We start from the raw sequence: 22683 nt of genomic DNA, 5'->3' as shown, positions 1-22683 counted from the left end.
TCCTTCCTTCCTTCCTTCCTTCCAACAAGTATTAGCTTCTTTCTTTCTTTCTTCCTGCCTTTCTTTTTCTTTCTACCTTTATCTTCTGTCTTAGTACCAGCTCTAAGACAGAAGAGCAGCAAGGGCTAGCTCATCAGTTAAGTGATTTGCTCAGGGTCACACAGCTAGGAAGAATGTGAAGTTACATTTGAACCCAGGTCCTCCTTGATCCAGGCCCAGTGCTCTATGCCCTGAGCCGTCTAGCAGCCCCTAGTATTTGTGTCCATGGAAGTTGATCTGCCTCACATCTCCCTGTGCTCTACCTCCCTAAGAACTTCCCAACTCCAGTGGGCTCTCTCCACTGTTTCAGGCTGCTTCCCTGCTTTCTCAGTACTTACCATCAAATCTTCAAATGAGATAATGGCTATAAAAAGCTTTGTAAACCTTTAAGGGCTATATAAATGTCTACTGTGATTTACCATCTTCCACCCAGGGCTGCTATGGGGAAAGGTTTAGCAGAGCTCAAAGCCGGACCTCCATGTGAGCCATTTCTCCTCTCACCCCATCCCTTGTGACCAATGGTAGGGAGAGCCAGGAGTCATCGCTCCGGGTGAGAATGCAGCCTGTGCCCTTGGAAAAGAACAAAGCCAAGTGCCCTTCCCTGAGCCCCGAATCTCTAACAAGAATGCAGGCAGAGATGGAGCATGGGATCTCTTTCAGGGCAGGCACCATTTTATTATTGTCTTTGTACTCCCATTCCCTGACACACAAGCACTAAGTAAATCCTTGCTAGCTATCATCAACTTAGAGATCGGGAGTCCAACCCCTTCGTTTTACAGACGAGGAAGCTGAGGCAGACCGAGGTCAGGAGAGGCCCCGTCACACACCGAGGCTAGTCATCTCTGAGGCTGAATTTGGAACTCAGATTTTCCAGACATCCACAATGCCCAAGAAGCCCAAGGCTCTGACCACTGCGCCACCTAGCTGGTGCTCCAACTGAATTGGATAGAATTGAACAGAAAGGACAACGCCACTCTGAGAGCACCGCTGTTGACAAATACCCTGGGAACCCTTCACAAACCCACCTGGGGTGCAGAATGACTCTATGATACGTGTGTGTGCACACATATATGTACATCTTTTTGTTCCGCTGTTTCCCTTGTACCTAAATCTTTGTGACCCCGTTTGAGCTTTTCTTGGTAGATACTGGAGCGGTTTGCCATTTCCTTCTCCAACTCATTTTAGTGATGAGGAAACTGAGGCAAACAGGAAGTGACTTGCCCAGGGTCACACAGCTGGGTAAGGGCCCAAGGCTGGATTTGAACTCGGGAAGATGAATCTTCCCAAGCCTTGTACTCTATCCCTGTACCAGAGAGCACACACACACAGGAGGTAAATGTGTACGCGTATGTGAATGCCTCCCTCTAAATTCTTGCTCGGGGGCAGCCAGAGCAAAGCCAGTGCTGGAGCCCATGGTATCTGCCTGGTGTCGTCAGAGAGATCCCATCGTTAGGCGAGCCAAGGTGCCTCAAAGATAAGCTCAAGGTCCTTCCCTCCCCGGGTCCCTTTTAGAGGCAGAGCTTCTACTGTGGAACTTGAAACCAGGCACATCCCTCTCTCGAATGAAATACAAGTCCAAAGAAGTTCCCCGCCGTTTGCTTCAGAGAAATAATTTCTGGTACACCTGGCTGGGTGAGCCCAGTGGGGATGCTGGGTGCCTGGCAGCAACCCCTGGCCTGGGGGCGCTCCATCTGTCTCCTGGAGTCGTGCCCCCACTCACAGCGGGGCTTCCTTAGTCCTGCGCCGAGGCATTTTGGGATAAATGCTGGTTGTTTATGCCAAGCTCAGGACTGGGATGCCATCTGAAAGAAATCTGAAAGAAAACCTCCTCAAGCCTGACTTGATTTGACAAGTCCAAAGAACACCCAGAAATCATCGTCTTTTTCCTTTAAATCAGGAATGGAACAGGAGCTCTAAGCAGCTGCGAGACTGATAGCAGGAGCGGATTCCTTCACCAGCCCCTTCCTGGGGGCACATCCCTTTCCTTCATCAGAACGTCAAAGTGTGACGGGAGTGTGACCATCTCCCCCCACTCCCCCCACCGCCATTAGGACACTAGGCAGGATCAGAAAAATGAGGGGTGGAAAGGGAAAAAAAGTGAAATTTGCCATCAATTAAGGCTCCATTCAGTCACGACAATATATTTTATTTCTGGTGGCTGCTTGAAAGGTTCCAGTAATCTTAAAGATCAAATGAAAGTGTGAAGAACTCCCCAACTCCCCAAGAACCTGCGGGGGAATCACCCTCGCTCTAATTAACCTGGGCCCTCTCTCCCTGCTGCCAGGCTCCCAAAGGGGACAGACACATGCACATCTATTACTGGAGGATGCCCTCACCCTAAACTCTAAATAGAAACCAACCTGAAAAGAACATCCAGATGCCCATCATCTCTGTCACCTACTGCAAAACCCTCCAAATGGTGAGACAGTTACAGAGTCTGGGCCTGGGAGGGGTGGGGCGCTAATATAAAGAGGCCAACACCACTCTTGTAACAAACGAGGAGCAGAGGAGGGGCAAAAACTGCCAATGAAACCAGTTCTGGATTCAAGATTCCCAAGGATTTGCATCAACATTACGGGGAACAGGGAAAAGAGGACAAATCCCCTTCATTTTCTCTTCCTTTTTAACGTTCGCTTTTCCTCTAGATGCCTTTAACTTAAGGCACTTTTTTCATGGGAACCCCCCAGTCACCAGCATCCCGGGGCTCACTGAGACAAGGGGTAAGGGGTGCTTCCTAGCTCTGCCGCCCGGCCCAGGCTGCCCCGAGAAGAGAGTGGAGGCCGGTGGGGCAGGTCTGGGAGTGCCCAGGCTTGGGGGGAAAAGGAGGCCACCGGGGGTAAGAAGGCCATTGCCTCCTCGGAGAGGCTTGTCCAGGGCTTGGAAGTGCTAAGGGCCAGGCCCTGGGGAAAGGCACCTCTACCAGGTTTGCTCATCTTGGATTCTAAAGGGACCCCAACACTGACCGGCTTCCGGCTCTGTGCCAGGGTGAGGTGAAGACAAACGCCCCTGGGCTGTCGGGTCGGAGCCCCACCGCAGGGGCAGGGGAAAACGTTACGATTCACAGGGAGTTACCAGGAATGAGCCTTCTGAGGAAGCTCCCTCCCCCGAGGTCTCCCCCGGCGGGTGAGCAGGGCAGGGAACCTCTTTCAGAAGGGCTCCCTGGAAGGTCCTAAAACGAGTGCTTGGAAAGGTGCCTGTGGTATAACCTAACCTGCTGGGGCAGCATGCTTGGGAACTGCTCGGGGACTCCCCCGGCCTCGCCTTGGATTCTTAGTGGGTTACAATTTTCCCTCCTTAACTAGTCTCTCATTCAGCTGGCAGAGCTGCATCAGGAAACCATCATTGGGGCCGATCTCCCGGTTCTGCCTCACGATGCTCACCGCAGAGCGGACGTCCATCTTTTGGCGAAGCATGAGGTACGCGATGACCAGAGTAGGCGAGCGGCTGTAACCTTCTCGGCAGTGGACGAGCACCTTGCCTGAAATGAGGACCAAAGAGAGAGAATCACATCGGCGCTGGCAGACTTCAACCAAGGAACGGAAGGCACCACAAGGAACGACAAAAGGCCCAAATGCAGAGAAAATGGAGTAGGTCTGTAGGAAGTGATGCAGTGACAGGAGGGGAACCAGGAGAGCAATTTATCCGATGAATGTGGCATGGAAATGACTTAAGAACTCAGACGGATGCAATGACCAATCACAGTGCCAAAGGCTGAGGATGAGGAAGGCCTTCCTCTTCTCAGCAGAGGGGGAGGGCCGCAGATCCAGGATAAGGCATACATTTTCAGAGAAGATCAATAGAACAGAAACTTGTTTTGGTTGACTAGTTTTTCCCAAGGGAGAGCTTTTATTCAGGGAGGCGAGAGTGGTTGAGGGTTGTTGAGGAAGGATGATAGTGATAGCAAAAAATAGAAAATAATATTAATGAAAAGTTAAAAATACATGTAAGAGAGGTGCAGGAAGTTCAGAAAAGGGACACGGGTATGTAATGGCAGTACTGGACCTGTGTTAAAAATAATTCATATATTAAAAAATTGTTCATGGCAGGTTCATAGAAATCCTTTTTTCCCGTCTTCCTTTGTATATGAAAAAACTCATCTTTTTGATGGCTCTTAAGTTCATGATAAAAAAAGAATTATTTTTTAAAAATCATACCAATAGGGCCTATCTGGGGCATGGGGAAAAATCCAATAGGATCAGGCACCTCTCCGATGGTCAATGACACTCCTACTCCTGTTGAGTCTTTAGTGTACAGACCATGTTGCAGGGAGCATTGCTAAGCTGAAGTAGCTCATTCTGAAGACCCAGAAGAAATAAAGGGCTGGTTTCTGAGTCAGGAAGGATAGGTTCCAGCTCCACTTAGACTCCTACTGGCTCTGGGACCACAGGGAAGGCCTCAAGCTGAGTCCCACAGGCACAGTGTATTTCCTCACTGGAAGTTCTTTGCACTTAGGAGCACATCAAACAAAACAAAAAGATAAACATTTCTGACTTCCTCTTTCCCCAGATATTAGTTTTGCAGCACCTTCCAGGTCTCTGGAGCCTGGGGTGGGTAGGGTTTGCCATTAAGCTCCATGCCATTTCTCCTATTTCAGAGTCTTTTTTCAGATCATAAGGTGAATATCTTCAGGAGATTTACATTTTGTCTGACTGGGGGTTCTGAATGTTTTTAGTTGCCTGGAACACACCAAGTGCAATTTACTCATTAAGTCACAGGCCCTAAACTTTGCTTATTTCACAGCCTCTCCTTAACCCTGGGCTGAGATTCCCCTTGAGGCAGAAATCTAAATAGAGGAGCTTAGAGAGCCCTTCTTCATGTGCAGGATTATTTTATTCCAGTGGGTGACTCCTGGTAGATGCTTCCAGGCACAGCCATTTTTGAATGGGAAGGAACTTGAATTCAAATCAGTGCTCTCAGTGGAGAAGACATCCCATTCAACATTCAAACCCTGAACCTAGCATAATCTGTTTCTAGGGGCAAATGCTAAAGAAAATCCATTAGACCAAGGGGGTTCTTCCTCTTTTTGTGTGTCATGGTTTTGGTAAACCTTATAGGCCCCTTCCCACAATGTTTTTAAATTCATAAAATACAGAGGATTACCAAGGAAACGGATTCTGTTAAAATATGTTTATCACCCAAAGGACTAAAAAACTGCGTACGCCTTTTGACCCAATAATGCTATTACTAGGTCTGTATCCCAAAGAGATCACAGAAAGGGTTCTACTTATTTATTTTTATTTATATTATTTATATTAATTTTATTTAATATTTATAGCAGCTCTTCTTGTGTGGCAATGAATTGGAAACTGAGGGGAGTTCCATCAACTGGGGAATGGTTGAACAAGTTCTGACATATGATTGTGATAGAATTCTATCATGCCATAAGAGCTGACAAGTGGGATTATTTCAGAAAAAAAAAAAAACTAGGCTTCTATAAACTGATGCAAAGAGAAGTGAGCAGAACCAGAACACTGTTCTTTGCAATACCATGCAATGATCAGCTGTGAATGACTTTACTACTATCAGCAATGCAAAGATCCAAGAGAACTAGCTGCCACGGACTCATGATGAAAAATGCTATTCATTGCCATAGGAGGGACTGATGGCAAGTGTGAATGCAGATTGAAGCACACCATTTGTCACCTTATTTCCTTCATGAGTTTCTTCTTGAATATGTGACATGTGTCTGCTTTCACAACATGATGAATAAGGAAATATGTATTACATGATGGCATGTGTATAACCTATATCAGATTACTCACTGACTTGAGGAATGGAAAGGGGAGGAAGAGAATTTGGATCCCAAAATGTTAGAAAACAAATGTTAAAAATTGTTTCTGTGTGTAATTGGGGGAAAATACAGTGAAATATTTTGGAGGAGAAATATAGTTATCAAAAATACACACACACACCTGCTAGTGTATTTCCCTGAGACCTCATCCACAAGTTAGGAGAAGAAGGGTGTGCTTGACCTGGCACATTCTCCTTCTCTAAACTGAAACATAAATCCTGAGCAGTTCCCTGACATCTGCTTCAGGGAAATATATGCTAGCTGGCTCATTTCCCAAGCAGTCTAATGAACTGAATTTCTTTCTCCTGGTTCCAATGTCACAGAAGCTAACCATGGGACTCTGAGTCCCTTTGCTTAAGAGCAACTTCCCAGCCTAAAATGTGACCAACATGGCAGGGAGGGGAAGACCAAAATCTATTTAGTTCTGTATGGTGACACAGCTCTTGGTAAAGATTTAGGCCTGAGGGGGCAGCTGGGTGGCTCAGTGGATTGAGAGCCAGGCCTAGAGACTGGCAGTCCTAGATTCAAATCTGGCCTCAGATACTTCCTAGCTGTGTGACCCTGGGCAAGTCACTTAACCCCAATTGCCTAGCCCTTACCACTCTTCTGCCTTAGAACCAATACACAGTATTGATTCTAAAATGGAAGGTAAGGGTTTAAAAGAAAAAAAGATTTAGGGCTGAAAAGGGACCTGATCCAACCCCTCATTTTATACACAAAGAAACTGAGGCAATCACCCAAGGTCACACAGGTATAAGTGGCAGTGCCATGATTTGAATTCGAGTCCTCTAATTCTATAGCCAGCACACTTCCTGCTATACCCTATTCCTCCCTTTCACAACCATTATTTCATTTGAACTTCATAAAAACCTTGTGAGGTGGGTAGCATAAAGTATTCTTATTCTAACTGTTTTTAAGAGACAGTTTTCCTATCTCTCCCAGGCTAGAAGTGCATCGACCACTCTCAGACTCAACCCTGTTACTGACCTGTCCCATCTCAGACCAAGGCTGGTTGAGCTCCACACAGGCAGCTTACACCCAATCAGCTTAGCCCAGAACTCCAGAGCTCAAGTAACCTGCCAGTCTCAGCCTCCCCGGGAGCGGGATTCTAGGCCTGCACTGCCAGGCCTGGCTGTATGCACTTTATAGATGACAAAACGGAGGGCCACACAAATGAAGTGATTTACCCACCATCACTCAATTAGGAAGCAGTAAGACTTGCTATGGTTTCTTTGTCCAGCCTCCATTCAACTATACTGAAAATGGTAGGGAATGGTCATCTGGTTTTCAAAGTCCCTAAGCAGACTCCTCAGACATAGGAATGGACCAAACAGAAGTTAATAGATTCTATGAGACAACAAGAAATATTAAGACATTCTAAGGAGTTACTCATCTGTGGTATAGCACTGTCTAGGTACAGCAAGGCTTTAATCCCCAAATAAATAAAGTTTCCTCCTAATGCAGTGAATCAAGCAAGGATACTCTCAATTCCTTGATCAGGATGTCCCCAAGATCATACCCTAAACATTGGGATGACAAGCTGCCTGGACAAGAAGGTGCTACTAGAGAATGGACGGGCCAGAATCCAAAGTCATTGTCTCTCTGTCTGCCTGTCTGTCTGTATCTCCCTCTCCCTCATCTTTAATCTGAAGAGACTAACCAAGATGTCCAAGGAGGAGCACAGCACAAACACACACACATACACACACAATCCCAAATATGCTGCAAAGACCTAACAAAACACCAAACTGATTCTAGATTGGAGAACCCAAAGAAAAATCACATTTAATCGTTTTTTCCAGACCACTTCAACACAGAAACAGAGATCTGTGCAACACTGGAGATAGGGTGTAGCCAGAAAGTTGTCCCATGGAGCCTTTCCAAACCTGTGGCTGTGTTCTAGAGCACGAAGAGGTCTGGGGTCCAGCACCGAGGGGCCTGACTTCTGGGAGCCAGAACAGGGGCTAACTGGAAGCTCTGTTAACTTCTACACCCACACTGGGTTGGAGCTCCGATGTGGACCTAGGAAGAGGCCTGAGCCTGGAGTCAGTGGTCCAGGGCAGAATGATCTTGAGTCTAGGGCTGTGTACTGGGCATGGAGCAGGAACAAAAGTGAACTGTAATTGGGTGGTTTTAACTCCCTGAGCAAAGCAGGGTCTCTGCTCCAGCCCTCAGCCCAGATTGAAGCCTGCAACAGTATATTCAGGGTAGAGAAGCTCAGGTCAAAGGTGAGCCTGCAGTTCTGTCACAGCAGTCTAATGGAATTCCAACCAGCAGCAAGTCTATGATGGTGTTTTCCAGACCCAAATCCAAATAAGGAGCTTGATACCGACTAAGACCAGGATGTCAATCAGACTTTGCTCAGGATTAGATAGCTTTGAGCACACTGAAAACCTATAAGTCCCTATTCTGAGTCACTTCTAAGATCCTTGAATACAGAACTTAGTAGCAGAAGAAAGTAGCAGCAGGACCTTAGAAAACAGAAATCAGGAACAAGCAAGGCCCTCTCTCCAGGAGTATGCAAAGCCTGGCTCTAACACAAAGTCTACATTCAGGAAGTAAGGCTAGAAGAATAAAGAAACAACAAAAAAAATACCACCGTAAAGAGCTATTCATATGATAGGGAGATCCAAGATACAATAATAATATTCCAAAAGGCAAAAGATACATGTTACCACCAAGAACAACTTACCCAGCAAAGATGCATATAACAACCCTCTAAGGGGGAAAACTATTCTTTAATGAAATAGAGGATTTCTAAGCATTCCCATACAAAAAAATACCAGAGATGAATAGAAACTTTGAAATGTTTGAAAGGAACTAACAGAAAAATAAATAGGTAAATAGGAGTAAGCAATCATAAAAGACTAACCAAAGATGAAGTATTTATATTCTGATGGGGGAAATGACTCAAGTGTCCCAATCATCATTAAAGGTAACAGAGAAAGTTAAGTAGGAGGTATGAAGAATTTTTTTTTAAATATTTTAATCATCTTAGAAGAAAAGAGGAACGTGGGTGGGAAAGGAATACAATGGAGGCCAAGAAATCAGGGAAAGATGAAGAGTAGGGAAATTATCTTACATAATCAGGGTGCTCAAGTGGAAGACTACAAAATGAGGAGGAAGAATTGGGCCCAAAGGGCTTTAAAAAATTGCAAGCCCTTTGATCCAGCTATATACCATTATTGGGTTTGCACCCCAAGGAAACAAAAAAAAAAAGTTAGTACAAAAATATTTATAGCTGTACTTTTTGTGGTGGCAAAAAATTGGAAAACAAGTGGGTGTCTCTTGATTAGAGAATGGCTGAATAAATTGTGGTATATGATGGTGATGGAATACTTTGTGCCATAAGGAATACTGAACTGCTTGATTTCTATAAGAACTGGAAAGACCTCCATGAACTGATGTGGAGTGAAATGAGCAGAACCAGGAGAACATTATATACAGTAACTGAAATATTGTAGGATGACCAAATGTAATAGACTTTGCTACTAATAGCAATGTATTGATCCAGGCCAATCCCATGGAACTTATGAGAAAGAATGCTATCTACATCTAGAGAAAGAACTGTGGGAGTAGAAATGCAGAAGAAAAACATATAATTTATTACTTGGTTATCTGAGTAAATTATTTGGGGTTGTGGTTTTAAAAGATGACTATTACAATATGAATAACATGGAAATAGGTTTTGAGTAATAAGATATGTATAACCCAGTGGAATTGTTTATCAGCTCAGAGAGGGGAGGGAAAGAAAATGAATCACGTAACCATGGAAAAATATCCTAAAAAAATTAATTAAATAATGTGGGGGGAAAAGGGTTTTGCATAAATAAAACTAATTCAGGAAAAATCAGGAGAAGCAAGTAACTAGGGGGGGAAAATCTTTGTAGCAAGTTTCTCTGATAAAAGTCTCATTTCCAAATTATATAGGGAAGTGATTCGAATTTATATGAATAAGAGTTATTTGAATAAGTCATTCTCCAATTGATAAATGGTCAAATAATATGAACAGACAGTTTTTAGGGTAAGAAATTCAAGTTAGCAATTTCCATAGGCAAAAATGCTTCAAATCACTTTCTTAAAAAAAAAAAAAGAAAATTAAAGCAACTCTGGGTTTTCACCTCCTACCCATCAAATTGGCAAAGCTGATAAAAAAGGAAAATGACAAATACTGAAGGTGGCTTGTGGAGAAAACAGGGAAATGAATGTGCTGTTGGTGGAAGAGTGAACTGACCCAGTCACTGGAAAGCAATTTGGAAATATATCCTGGAAGTTACTAAACTGGAATAACTTCTGAAATCCAGCAATACCACTACTAAGTTTATACCCCAAGGAGATCAAAGAAAGAGGAAAAGGATAGCTACTGGTGTGGATAACACTTCCATTTCCCACCTCCATCCCTTTATAATGCCTGGCTTCACATGCACCTCTTAGATCCCTAGCTTCCTTCCAGAATAACCTTCTACAGGAAGTTTTTCCTATCCTGGCCTAGGTGACCTTCTTCCCAATTTATGCACATCAGTATTTGACATATTTTCATTCCTTCTGAAGATAAAGCCTTTGACAGCAGTGTTTCACCTTTTGTCTTTTCATCTCCCAAGTCTAGCACTGTGCCTGGCACAAAGGAGGTGCTTATCAATGTTTATTAAACTGACCTGGAATGGAAATGGGACCAAAAATGTCTGAGTGGTTGTTAGGTCAGCAACAATTATTTGGGGAAGGTCATCAAAGGGAGCTGAGGTTTGAGGGCCAAGATGAAATAACAGGGAGAAGCGGCACAGAACAACCAGCAGTCGCCACCGCCGCCGCTGCAGGAGCAGCAAAGAAGGGCTGGGCAGGAGGAGCTGACCTTTCTGCACTCCCCTGGGCACCACTGCTTAGGTTTCAGCATGACTGCTCTGCTCTTTCTGGACCCTGAAGAGCTAAAGGGCTTCTGCAATTGTACCAGCAGGCAAGTTACTGAGAACAGCTTTGGATCAACACATTTTCTTTCATTAAATTTTCTTTCAACTGACAAGCATTTCTCCTCCCTCCTCCCTCCCCCCAGTTTAATGTTTTTAACCCTTTACTTTCTGCCCTAGTAACAACTCTAGGACAGAAAAGCAAGAGCTAGGCAATGGCAGTTAAGTGGCTTGTCCAGGGTCACACAGCTAGGAAGTATCAGATGACACATTTGAACTGAGGTCCTTCTGTCTCCAGGCCTGATGCACTGAGCTACCTAGCTGGTCCCTTCCCCTTAGATTAAAAGGAAAAAAAAACTAAAAATGAACCCCTTATAACCAATATGTATAGTTAAGCAAAACAAATCCCACTCTAGTCACGTCCCAAAATGCATCTCCTATATTTATAGTCCTATATATTTAGTCCATGGGCAATGCATTATTTAAGCAATGGCAATGACTAGAAATAGTGCCACTCCTTAAGTTCTTAGTCAGAGGGGCGAAATCAGGATAAAGCCTGCCAGTCTTATAGTGTTTGGGGCCTGCTTGCTAAGCAGACTAGTGTGCCCAGAATGAGCCCTGACTCATCTGGTCACTGCCAGTCATCACTGGTATTCCCATCCTCATGAGCACCAGCTCCTGGCCTGGGCCTGGGGCAGGAATGGTGCTGCCAGCGATGTCCTTACCATTCTTCTGGGCCAGGGCACTGCCGATGAAGTCTGCTGCCTTCTCAAAGTAAGCACTAAGGTTGAACTCCTCTGTGTCGTTGGCTTTGATGCCAAGGTAGGTGATGTTGGTACCTTCATAGAACTGGGCATTGGTGTTCACATGCATGAAGGACAAACCCTCGGCAGCATTCAGTACATGCGTAATCCCCAACTGCTTCAGCCTGGCGAGGTCCTGCGCCACAGTCCTGGATGGCAAGAGGATGACCAGAGAATGAATCATTAGTGTAGCAGCTTGCACAGCCCCAGGAGGGGTGGAGGGGTGGGGGTGGTCACAAGGCTCCAGTCTGACTTGGTTTATTAATAAAACTCAGCAGCTACCTCCATGGGTCCTTTTGCTATTCTGCAGAAGCAAATACTTCACCAGACTTCAGCTGAAATTCCTCCACAAGTGATCTGTTCCTATCAAAAAAGTGAGCTTGCTGGGAGCAGACATTGTCTTCTCTTTTGTATTTAGAACTCCAGTCCCAGGGGTTTGTCCATAAGAAACATTTCACATCTCTCTCCCCCCATATGTCTCTGTTTCTCTGTCTCTCTCCCTCTCTTTCTCTCTGTCTCTCTCTCCTCTCTCTCTCAATCTCCCTTTCTCTCTCTCTCTCTCTCTCTCTCTCTCTCTTTCTCTCTCTGTCCCTCTCTCTCCTTTATTCTTCTCCCCTCTCTCTCCTTTTTTCTCCCCTCTATTTCCTTCCTCCTCTCTCCTCACCTTCCTCTCTCTTACCCCTTTGCCCCCAAATTTCTTGAACCAGCACTCACTGGCTGATGTGCTGATTAACATCACTGAGCTGGTTTTCTCCCTCTTCTTATTTTTTGTTATGGGAGATGGTTTCTTGGTAGAGAGGAGGAAATGAAAGCCACATAAAACAAAAGTTATCAATAAACACAGTAAAAAGAGAAAGCAGTTTATACTTAATTTTCCATTCCACTCATCCTCTCTTTCACCTTGTGCAGTCCCTCATACTCTGGAAGCAGAATCGGCACATGACGTTTCAGAGGGTGCTTAGTTTGGACTCAGGAATGTCTGAGTTCAAATTGGACTCAGGAATGTCTGAGTTCAAATTGTTCCTCAGACATTCACTTAAGACCCTTAACTTCTCCAGGCCTCAGTTTCCTCATCTGCAAAATGAGGATGATAATAGCATCTACCTCAGGCTTGGGCGATTAGAACAAGAAAATATACTTAAAGTACTTTGCAAACCTTCAAGTACTCTATATAGTTATTATTACTATTTCTGTAGAAAGATCTGCAAAGTACTTTATACATTTTGTCCCTTTTGAGCCTCACATTTATACCCTTTGGGGCAAGAGCTATTATTTTCCCTCCATTTTATAGCTAATAGCTCAGAAAGGTTAGGCGATTTGGCCAGGGTCACACAGCTGGCAGGGGTTTAAAGTGGGATTAGAGGACCAGATTTGGAAGCTGGAAGGGGCCTTGGAGACCACTGAGTCCAATTTCCTTGTGTTACTCAAAAATTGGGAAGCCAGTATACCTGATTCTAAACCCAACACTTATCCTATGCGCCTCTCTCTTTGTATATTGCTCTCTCCAAGGTGACCAGGTCTCCAGGGGCCTTTCCTCAGCATTCTTCTTGGCCCCTCTGCATGCAGCATTTGACATCTTGCTCCTCCCTCCTCTCCCATACTCCTCTGGCTCCCCTCCAGGGCTGGTAGCCCCTCATCCTAAGGCTCCCCTTAGCCTCTTTCTCCTCTCCTAGAGGCAGGTGCTCCTCCAGTTCTTGTCTTCGATTCTCCTTCCTTCACTCTATCCTCTCCCTAGGCAGTCCTATTCACTCCCCAAACTCCCACTGCAACCCCAACATAGCTCCCAAAACTAGACCTCTGAGCCCTATCTCCCATGCTCTAGACCCACATCTCCAAATATATCTACAACAGCTGGAGGGGGCAGCTGGGCAACTCAGTGGATGGAATGCTAGGCCTGGAGCCAGGAGGACCTGGGTTCAAATTTGCCTTCAGACACTCCCTCGCTATGGAACCTTGGACAAGTCACTTGACCCCAAATGTCTAGCCCTTACTGCTTCCCTCCCTGAAAACTGCAGAAGGTAAGGGTTTAAAAAAAAAAAAAAAGCTATCTCCATCTGGGGGCAGTTAGGTAGCATGGTGGATAGAGCACCAGGCCTGGAGATGGGAGATCCTGTGTTCAAAGCCAGTCGCAGACAGGTCCTAGCCATGTGACCCTGGGTAAGTCCCTTAACCCTGTTTGCCTAGCTTTTGCCCTTATCTCTTAAGTTGTTACTAAGTCAGAAAATAAGAGTTAAAAAAAAAAAGACCTCTCCATCTAGACATCTGGTTAGCACCTCAATGATTCTCACCTGCTAGACTCTTCCCCTCAAGGTTACTTTCCATCTCTACTGGATGTGCTGATTTATTTACATGTTGTTTACCCCATTAGAATTTTAGGCTTCTTGAGGGCAGAGATTTTTTTTGTCTCTCTAACTATCCAGTGCTGAAAATAGAGCGCTAGCACAAACCAGGGGCTTAATAAATACTGACTGACTCATATTTATCTTGTCTTGATAAATGTATTATCTCCTTCTGATTATTTCTGTCCAAGGGTGCTAGCATTTACCTTACTGTCTGTATTCACAGCCTTGGAATTATTCTTCCCTCTCCTTTCCGTCCCACATGCCATCTGCTGATGCTTCCTCTCAGCAGGATCTTTTAAAGCCATCCCCTCCTTTCTATTCCCAATGCTACCATCCCAGGATAGGCTGTGGTACCGCCCACCTAGAACACAGCCCTTCTTCCTTTTCTCCAGTTTCTAAGCAAAGGGTAAGGAGAATAGCCCCTCCATCAAGAAACCTTGGGTTCCCTCCCTCCTATCTCCTCTAGGACCTTGTCTAGCAACCATTCCTCCTTCTAACAGACCTTCAATATCATTCTTTCTACTGATTCCTTCCACTCAGCCTAAAAAGTGTGCCTCAATCTTCTCTAGCCTTAAAAAAAAAATCTTTCTTCGACTCAGCTCACCCCCTCCAGATTGCTCTCCCTCCTCTTCTCTCCTTATGGAGTCTTCTACGCTTGTCTCCTCTTCCTCATCACCCACTCGACTCCCTTCACTCCTTACAGTCTCTCTTCTCTCCCCACTCCTTTACTGAAAGTTTCCCCAAGGGCACTAAGGACCACGGATCACTAAATCCACATTTTCTATCCACTTTCTGGGCACGTATTCAATGGGACAGACCATCCCCTCCGTATGGATCCCCTCTTCTCTTCCCTTAGTTTCCATGACAATGCAGTCCTATGGTTTACTGTTCTCATCCTCCAACCTCCTTTAAATGGAGGCAGCCCTTAATGTTCTGCCTCTTCTCTATGCCTTCTGAGCAGTGATCTTGCCTCTTCCCATCTTCACTGAGCCAGCAATGAAGAGCAACATGGCAGATAAGCTAGGAGTCCCCAAGCACAGTCCTCTCAGTAAAATAGAGGGAGGACCCCTGGGCCTTTACCCTACCTTACCATAGACCCGCCCCTCTCCCCTCCACTCCCCAATCCCCAAACACTGACAATCCACCCTTTTGGCTACCCAGTAGAATCGGAGGCCTTTCTGATAGCTGAACTCTCTGATATTAGTTGACTCCAATTAGCCCCCCCCCAATGTGGAAAGTTAATATTAATTTATATCCCTTTTTGCTCCCCCCCAAGGCCTTTTGATTTAAAACTCAAACAGTTTAATTTTAGAGGTGAAGCTCCAGCTGTCTCTCCCTAGGCTAGGTTAGATCCTCCCTTCTTTTGTCCCAAAGTAAAAACTGGCAGGGTGGAGACCTGCTCCCTATTTATCTGTAAATAAGAACTCTTAAGGGTGAAGAAGTAATCAACCAGAAGCTCCACCAAGCCCCCAAGGAAGTCTCAAATTCACTTCTTGTGTGGCTATTGTCCACAGAAAAAAACCTCTTGGGGGTCACATGCATGCACTACTGCTGTGGGCCCACACACACACACACACACACACACACACACACACACTGGCTTTTGGGAGCTGCTCTCAGTCATGTCTCTCTGGGGTGGGCCCCGCTTGAATTATGTAGGGGGTTCTCTGGCTAGTTTAGAAATCTTGACCTGGTGGGCAGCTGGAAGGCTCAGTGGATTGAGAGCCAGGCCTAGGGACTCCAGACACTTCCTAGCTGTGTGACCCTGGGCAAGTCACTTAACCCCCATAGCCTAGCCCTTACCGCTCTTCTGCCTTGGAACCAATACACAGTATTGATTCTAAGATGGAAGATAACTGTTAAAAAAAAAAAAGAAAGAAATCTTGAACTGTCTTTAAGTAATATTATATTGAAATTATACTCAGAACTATAAAACTGAGTATCTCCTTTGACTCCACAGTATCATCATTGCTGGGTCTGTTCTCCAGGGGGAGCAGGGATAAAGGAAAAGAACCCATAGGCTTCAATATATTAAAAGCAGAGGCTTCAATATATTAAAAGCAGCTCTCTTCGTGGGAGCTACGAAATGGAAATTGAGAGGATGTCTATTAATTGGGGAATGACTAAACACATTGCAGGGAGTGATTGTGATGGAATACTTCTGCATTGTAAGAAATAATGAGCTGATTAATTATTTTAAAACTTAGAAAGAATTACATGAGATAATAGTGAAATGAGCAGAACTAAGAAAACATTATATTCAGCAACAAATTTAATATTTGAAAAATAACTTGTGAATGTTCACTTCCAGAGAATGCACCGAGAAGTGGAAACGCAAAAGAGATAATCTATATACACATATTTGTGGATGATGCCTTCTGTGGTATGGCAAGAGGCTGAATAAAAAAATTAGTTAAAAATAAAATATTATATTATATAACTAAAGAATACAGTCTCTAGAGAATTTCATATATCATAGCAGCATGAACTCACTTTTTTTTTAAGCCCTCACCTTTCATCTTGGAATAAATCTGGTGTATTGGTTCCAAAGTAAATGAGGGTTAAGTGACTTGCCCAGGGTCACCCAGCTAGGAGGTACCGAGGCCTACTCCAGGCCCTGAGCCACAGCTTCCTCTGGCAGAGAGGTGTTTGAGGATCTCTGTCCCTTCTCCTCCCCAGGCTATCCCTTCTCCTTCTGGATATACCTCTGCTGCTGCGTAAGTAATCTCTCTAAGGCATCTCCCTGGGATCCCTTCTCTCACACTTCAGCAACTTTACGCTGCCTATTAAAGAGAGTCCTGATCCTGGCAGCCCTTCTCTGCTGGGAGCTGACTAACCCAGTGGCGGCTGGACCCCACTTGACTTTTCATTTGGGGTTCTTGCCAAGCTGAGCCGCTGCCTCTCTCCTTCTACCGTTCTGGGGCTCGGCTAGCTCCCGCCAATCCCTGCCTCACAACCATGTCTGGCTGGGGGAGTCCTTCATGAGGCCCAGCTCGGACAGCCCCTCTTCACAAATTCCTCCCTCTCCCCAATCTTCTCTATGCAAAACTGATCTCTTTTCTCTTCCAGGTCCTGACTTTCCCATCTCTCCTTCACACTCATCTCACTCTCTCTTTATCTCATATGGGATAATGGATAATGGAAAATGCCTGGACGCAGGACAGTTAGGCAGCACAGCAGCTACAGCTCCCACCTAGAGTTGGGAAGACCCAGGTTCAAATCCAGCCCTAGACTCTTCCTAGCTGGGTGACCCTGAACAAGTCACTTCACCCCCATTGCCCAGCCATGCTTGCTCTTCTGCCTTGGAACCTATATTCAGTATCAATTCTAAGACAGAAAGTAAGGGTTTAAAAATATCTGAGGAGCTTGCCCAACCACCCTGACGAGACCACAGGGCCAGTGTGGAGGCCAAAGAAGGAAGCAAGCAGGTGCTAACCTTCTTGTGCAAAGAGCTTTACCAATGCCACCTCAGTGGACCCTTGGCAACAACCCGGGAGGAAGGAGATGTTCTCATCTTCAGTTACAGCTGGGGAAACTGAGGCAGAAAGCGGCGAGCTAGTCAGGCTCTGAGGCCAGAGCTGATCTAGGGTCTTCCTGACGGCAGGCCCAGGGCTCTGTCCCTGAGTGGCCAATACAGAGCTGCTCCCTTATCGACTCTCACCCATACCACACGATCCAAAAAGCTTGCTGTAGACACAGAAAACAGTCCATGCTCTACACCTCGGATAGTACACGCTACCGTGTGGCCAGGAGCCTGCAGAGGTGAGTAGCTCTTGCTCTTATGAAAGTGTCATGCGCTTAGCAGCGTGCCTGGCGCACACACCGAGCGATCTATAAATATAGCGAGGATGAGGTTACCAGCCCCTCTGGGCAGGCGGCTGAGGCCCGGCCTGCCTCTCCCTGTGCAAGTCATCGAACAGCTGCCTGCCTCCCTTTCCCCAACTGTAAAATGGGGATCATAAAAGCACCAAATGAATGGCCAAGGCTTTCCGATAAGAATCAAATGAGATAATATTGGTTTAGCACAACGCCTGGGCCATAGTAAGTGTAATAGGTTGTTGCTGGTTATTCAGTGGTTTCGGTGGTATCCAACTCTTCAGAACCCCATTTGGGGTTTTCTTAGCAAAGCTACTTGGACTGGTTTGCCATTTCCTTCTCCAGCTTATTTTGCAGATGGGGAAGCTGAGGCAAACTACATGAAATGACTTGCCCAGGGTCACTCAGCTAGCAAGTGTCTGAGGCCACATTTGAACCCAGGAACGCCCTTCTCTACTCCATCCACTGAGTCACCCAGTTTCCCCCCCCCCCAGCGTATGTCACTTTAACCTCTTCCTGTCTCAGTTTCCCCAACTGTAAAATGAGGGTAAACACCCTTAATACAGTGCCTAGCACATAGTAAGTGCTATGTAAATGAGCTACTGTTATTATTTAGTAGACATTTAACAATTTGGGGGGTTTTGTCCTTCTCTCCGTGATTCATCCCTAAAATGAGGCAGGTTGAACTCCAAGGCTCCAAGGCCCCTTTGGCCAATATCTCCAGGCCTGCTGTGTGATGTGGGCTGGAGCAGCAAGACAGAAGGGGTAGAGTGGAATCTATGCCGCCCCACCAAAAAAAGGCAAAAACCTTCTGGGAAGTATTTAGAGTGGGGAGGGGAGGAGAACCCAGGGCACCTCACAAACCCAGCGGGGAAATGCCTTTCCAGAGTTCCAGTTCCCCTTTCCAGAGCTCCCTGGCAATCAAAGTTCTAATTCTGAGTCTATGACATCAGTCCCCACAGGGGCTGGGGCAAGAATTTCAGAAAAATTTCGAGGCTGTCCCTGCAGATCCAGGTAGCAATTATCACATGATACATCAAGAAGCCGACTCATTAGGTGACCTATTAATGAAAACGACAACCTGCACCCCACCCTCCCCAAAACGGGCCCGCCCCTCCCCCGGCTGGCTCCAAGCTCATTTTCTGACAGTCCGACCTAGCTTGGCCCCCAGCCCAGGCCCACCCCTCCTAGCCAGCCTGGGGGTGCTAATGCACGTGACCCTGCCAGTCCCCGATTAGCAAATAACTTGACCTTTGGAGGGGGGGAGGGGGAGAAGGGGGCGGTGTTTGCACTAGATTGTCCGGAGCTGAGGAGGGCAGGACTGCTCCCTTCCCCCAGGGAGCATGCATGGGGAGAAGGGAGGCAGGGGGCGCGTTCTGGGTCCCGATTCCCTCCTCCGACTTACGCATTGCCCACGTAGATCCTGGGGGTCACCTCGTTGCAGGACTCGCTCGGAAGGCTGTAGCAGCCGCCCTCCGACAGCAGTTCGTTCAGATCCCGCACAGACAACCCGTAGCGGCCCGCCATGGCCGGGAGGGGGCCGGAGGTGGAAACGGAGGCGGGGGCGGAGGCGGAGACCAAAGTAGAGGCGGGAGCAGAGGCAAGAGCAGAGGCAAGAGCGGGCTCCAGGGCATTGGAGCAGGCCGTCCTGGACCCGCCCAACGAAGCAGAGAAGGAGCTCATCTCGAACCCCGAAATCCCAACGCTCCTGCCCGTCCCGCGACGCCCCAACCCGCTGGAGCCCGCCCTTTGGCCCTGGCCCTGGCCCTGGCCCGCGTCCGTACTGGCCGCCATCCCCGCCTCAGCCGCCGCCTCGCGTTTAACCCGGATGCCAGCATCCTGGCGGCTGGCTTGCGAGCGCTCCAGCGTGCTAGGTGGAGCGATATGGCCGACGACGATCCTGTTTTGGCCACCGGACCCGGATCTCGAGCTTTTGGGGTTCGGCTTTGGGGATGGGTTCTAGGGCGGGGAGAGGTTCTGGGCTGGCCTCCTAAAGTGGTTGCCTCTGAGTTCTAGTTCTGCCCTCTGACTTTTGACCTTGAGCAAATTACATAATCTCTCAGTTAGGGGCGGGGGTGGGGGAGGGGTGACTCTAGGACCGTCAATTACGGAGCAGAAGCAGATCAGACTTTATAGATTTCCCATTACCACCCTCCCCTCACTAAAAATGTTAAATTGTTCTTTCCTCCAGAAAGGACAGTTAGCTGTATATATCTTTGGTAGATCTCCCAAAACCTGTGAAAAAAGAAAAAAGTGAAGGCTGCTGAGCAGGTGACCCAGTGGATTGCCAGGCCTGGAGATGGGAGGTCTTGGGTTCAAAAGAGGCCTTAGACACTTCCTAGCTGTATGACCTTGGATAAGTCACTTTACTCCCATTGCCTAGGCCCTACTGCTCTTCTGCTTTGAAACCAATACACAGAATTGATTCTAAGACTGGAAAGTAAGGGTTTTTTTTTTTTTAAAGGTAAATTTTGATAAACTTCTCTAGAGAGGACAGTAGACTATATATGTCATTAATAGATTCCCCTAACCCTGACCTGAGGTCCTATGAAAAAAGAAAAAAAGATGAATTGCTAACTCCTCCACAGAGGGCATTGGACCACACCTGTCATTGATAAAGTTCCTAATATTTGTGGTCCTATCAAAAAAGAGGAAAAAAGGTAGATTGCTCATTCCTTGAGAGGGGGCAGTGATAGATTTCCTAATACTTATGATTCTGTCTATAAAAGGGGGGGAGAGGAATAAGATAAATTGCTAATTCCTGGAGGGAAGAAGGTGATCTTGCATGTCAATCAATAACATTTATTAAGCATCTCTTCTGTGCCATACATTGTGCTAAGAACTGGAGCTACAAAAAGCAAAAGACACTCCCTGCCCTTGATGAGCTCCCAGTCCAATGAAGGAGACAAACAGGGAGATAATGAACACAAGAAGGCACTAGAATTAAATATTGATAGAGTTTTCAATAACTGTGATCCTATCCAAGAAAGGCAGGGAAGAGGAAGGGTAAATGGCTAACTCTTGGAGGAAAGATAATGACCAGCCATGCCAATAATAGAGTTCCTAATACCTGTGAAATTCTAGATCTACTTAAAAGAGAGAGACAGAGAGAAAGAAAGAGAGACAGAGACAGAGAGAAACAGAGAGAAAGAGAGACAGAGGCAGAGAGAGAGAGACAAAAAGAGAGAAACAGAAAGAGAGAGAGAGAGAAACAGAAAGAGAGAAGCAGAGAGACAGAGAGAGAGACAAAAAGAGAAACAGAGAGAGACAGAGAGAGAGAGAAACAGAGAGAGAGAGAGAGACAAAAAGAGAGAAACAGAGAGAGAGAGGAAATTGTTAAAATTCCTGAGAAAAGGGGAGTGACTATGATTCCTAAGCCAGTCCAAGAGTAGGACACAGTAGAACAAAAAATAAAATAAAATATATCACATCATTATAGAGGACCCTTTAAAGGTTAATAGGACAATCAATGGACCTTAATGACTGGCACTGTGCATTTGAAGATGCCTTGTGGCCAACTCCACAGAGACCATCAGTCTGATGTGTAATTGGAGTCAGTCATTCAGTGTTATTGAGTGTTATCTGAAAAGAAATAGAAACTGGGAATCGAAAGGTCTTTAGGAGATTCTGGAATTGTGGGATTCAGAGCTAGAAGGAAACTTAGAGCTCATGAAAGGGGCCATAAAAATAATTTAAATCTGTTTCCTATCCCACACAAGAATCCTTAATCCAGTCTGTTTGAACACACTTTCAGAAATGGAAAATATAAGAAATTTGGTTCCATATAGGCCCTCAAATTTATCTTAAGACATAAGTAGATCCAAACATACATAACTTGGCTGGTAGATCTACCTTAGAGAGGTCAGATTAAATACTTCTGCTTTCTTTTTCCTCCTGCCATTTATTTTACAGAGGGGGGAAATGAGGCCTAGGGACTCGTCCCAAAATTCACATGACTGAAAAGTAGCAGCGATAAATCTAGAATTCTTAGGTTAACACTTCATCTATACCCCCAAGACTGCTGTCCATAAAAATGACCAACCAGATAATAATGGTGATAATAATTAGCATTTCTATAATACTTACTATGTTCTGGGCACTATGCTAAGCATGTTTATAAATATCTCATTTGATAATCACAACTGCCTTAGGAGGTAGGTGCCATTATTATCCCTGTGATATAAATGAGGAAACAGTCAAAATTGGTTAAGTTACTTGCTCACAGTCATACAGCTTTGAGATAGACACATAAATAATCTGAGAGTACTCTTTGTCCCTCCTTATCCTCTTTTCATGACCCTAATTTGCCTCTTTCTAGCTTTATTTCACTGTAATCTCCCCTATATAGCTAGCAAGCTAAGCTATTATTCATTAACCCCAATCCTGCCTTTTCCCTTTATTGGAAAACATAACACTTTCAGCCCTTGATTCTTTTTTTTTTTTAAACCCTTACCTTCTGACTTAAAATCAATATCACGTGTCAACCCTAAGACAAAAAGAGCAGTAAAGGATTAAGTGACTTGTCCAAGGTCCCACAGCTAGACCAAGGCCCTTGATTCTAAAGGAATTCTAAAGAAGATGAAAACACTAGGGAGAGTTCTAATTCCTGGGGTTCCAAGTTACTAAGGATTTTTCAGAGTGTAATGATTAAAAGTTGGGAGTGTTTGTTTTTTGAAGTCCTCATCCTCCTTCACTACAGAGGAAGATACTTTTTCTTGCCTTGCCTACATAGGACCAATGAACCTGAGACCCGGTGGGATCTCTCATTCTCACCCTACACTGAGCATGACAAAGCTCAGTTTTATAACATCATCATGAGTAAATAAGAGGAGCTCACCATCCATTATTGTCTGGTGCTCACTGGTTTGCAGGGGGCTTTCCAGAAAGCTTTTAACACTCACTCGCTCCCAGCCCATCTAGGAAGCAGCCTTCAAAAGAGAATAATTCTAACATCCCCATTTCCCAGGCCAGGGAACCATCGTTCCGAGGGC

General features: G+C 45.6%; 1 protein-coding gene across 1 annotated transcript; it reads right to left on the bottom strand.

The window, feature by feature from the left end:
* Positions 1-2164: 2164 nt before the first annotated feature.
* On the bottom strand, positions 2165-22651 carry DUSP3 (dual specificity phosphatase 3). The gene is made up of 4 exons (XM_001362284.5): positions 22530-22651; positions 19098-19927; positions 11457-11683; positions 2165-3517 (listed from the first exon to the last, which is right to left on the bottom strand). Exons 2-4 carry the CDS (start codon positions 19484-19486, stop codon positions 3318-3320), a joined length of 816 nt encoding a protein of 271 aa, XP_001362321.3. The 5' UTR covers positions 19487-19927; positions 22530-22651; the 3' UTR covers positions 2165-3317.
* Between the last annotated feature and the right edge of the window lie 32 nt (positions 22652-22683).

The sequence above is a fragment of the Monodelphis domestica genome, chromosome 2 (assembly GCF_027887165.1).
Source record: "Monodelphis domestica isolate mMonDom1 chromosome 2, mMonDom1.pri, whole genome shotgun sequence".
NCBI classification, from domain to species: domain Eukaryota; kingdom Metazoa; phylum Chordata; class Mammalia; order Didelphimorphia; family Didelphidae; genus Monodelphis; species Monodelphis domestica.
Note: the sequence above shows the minus strand (reverse complement) of the source record. Positions and strands in the feature narration are given on the sequence as shown.

Bases quoted from the DNA above. Each gene is read 5' to 3' on its own strand.
- DUSP3 (XM_001362284.5), bottom strand. From the start codon at position 19,486: ATGGCGGCCAGTACGGACGCGGGCCAGGGCCAGGGCCAGGGCCAAAGG. The intron at 11,684-19,097 runs GTAAGTCGGAGG...CTTGCCATCCAG, and splicing joins AGGATCTACGTGGGCAATGC to GACTGTGGCGCAGGACCTCG. The intron at 3,518-11,456 runs GTAAGGACATCG...TCCTCATTTCAG, and splicing joins TGCCCTGGCCCAGAAGAATG to GCAAGGTGCTCGTCCACTGC.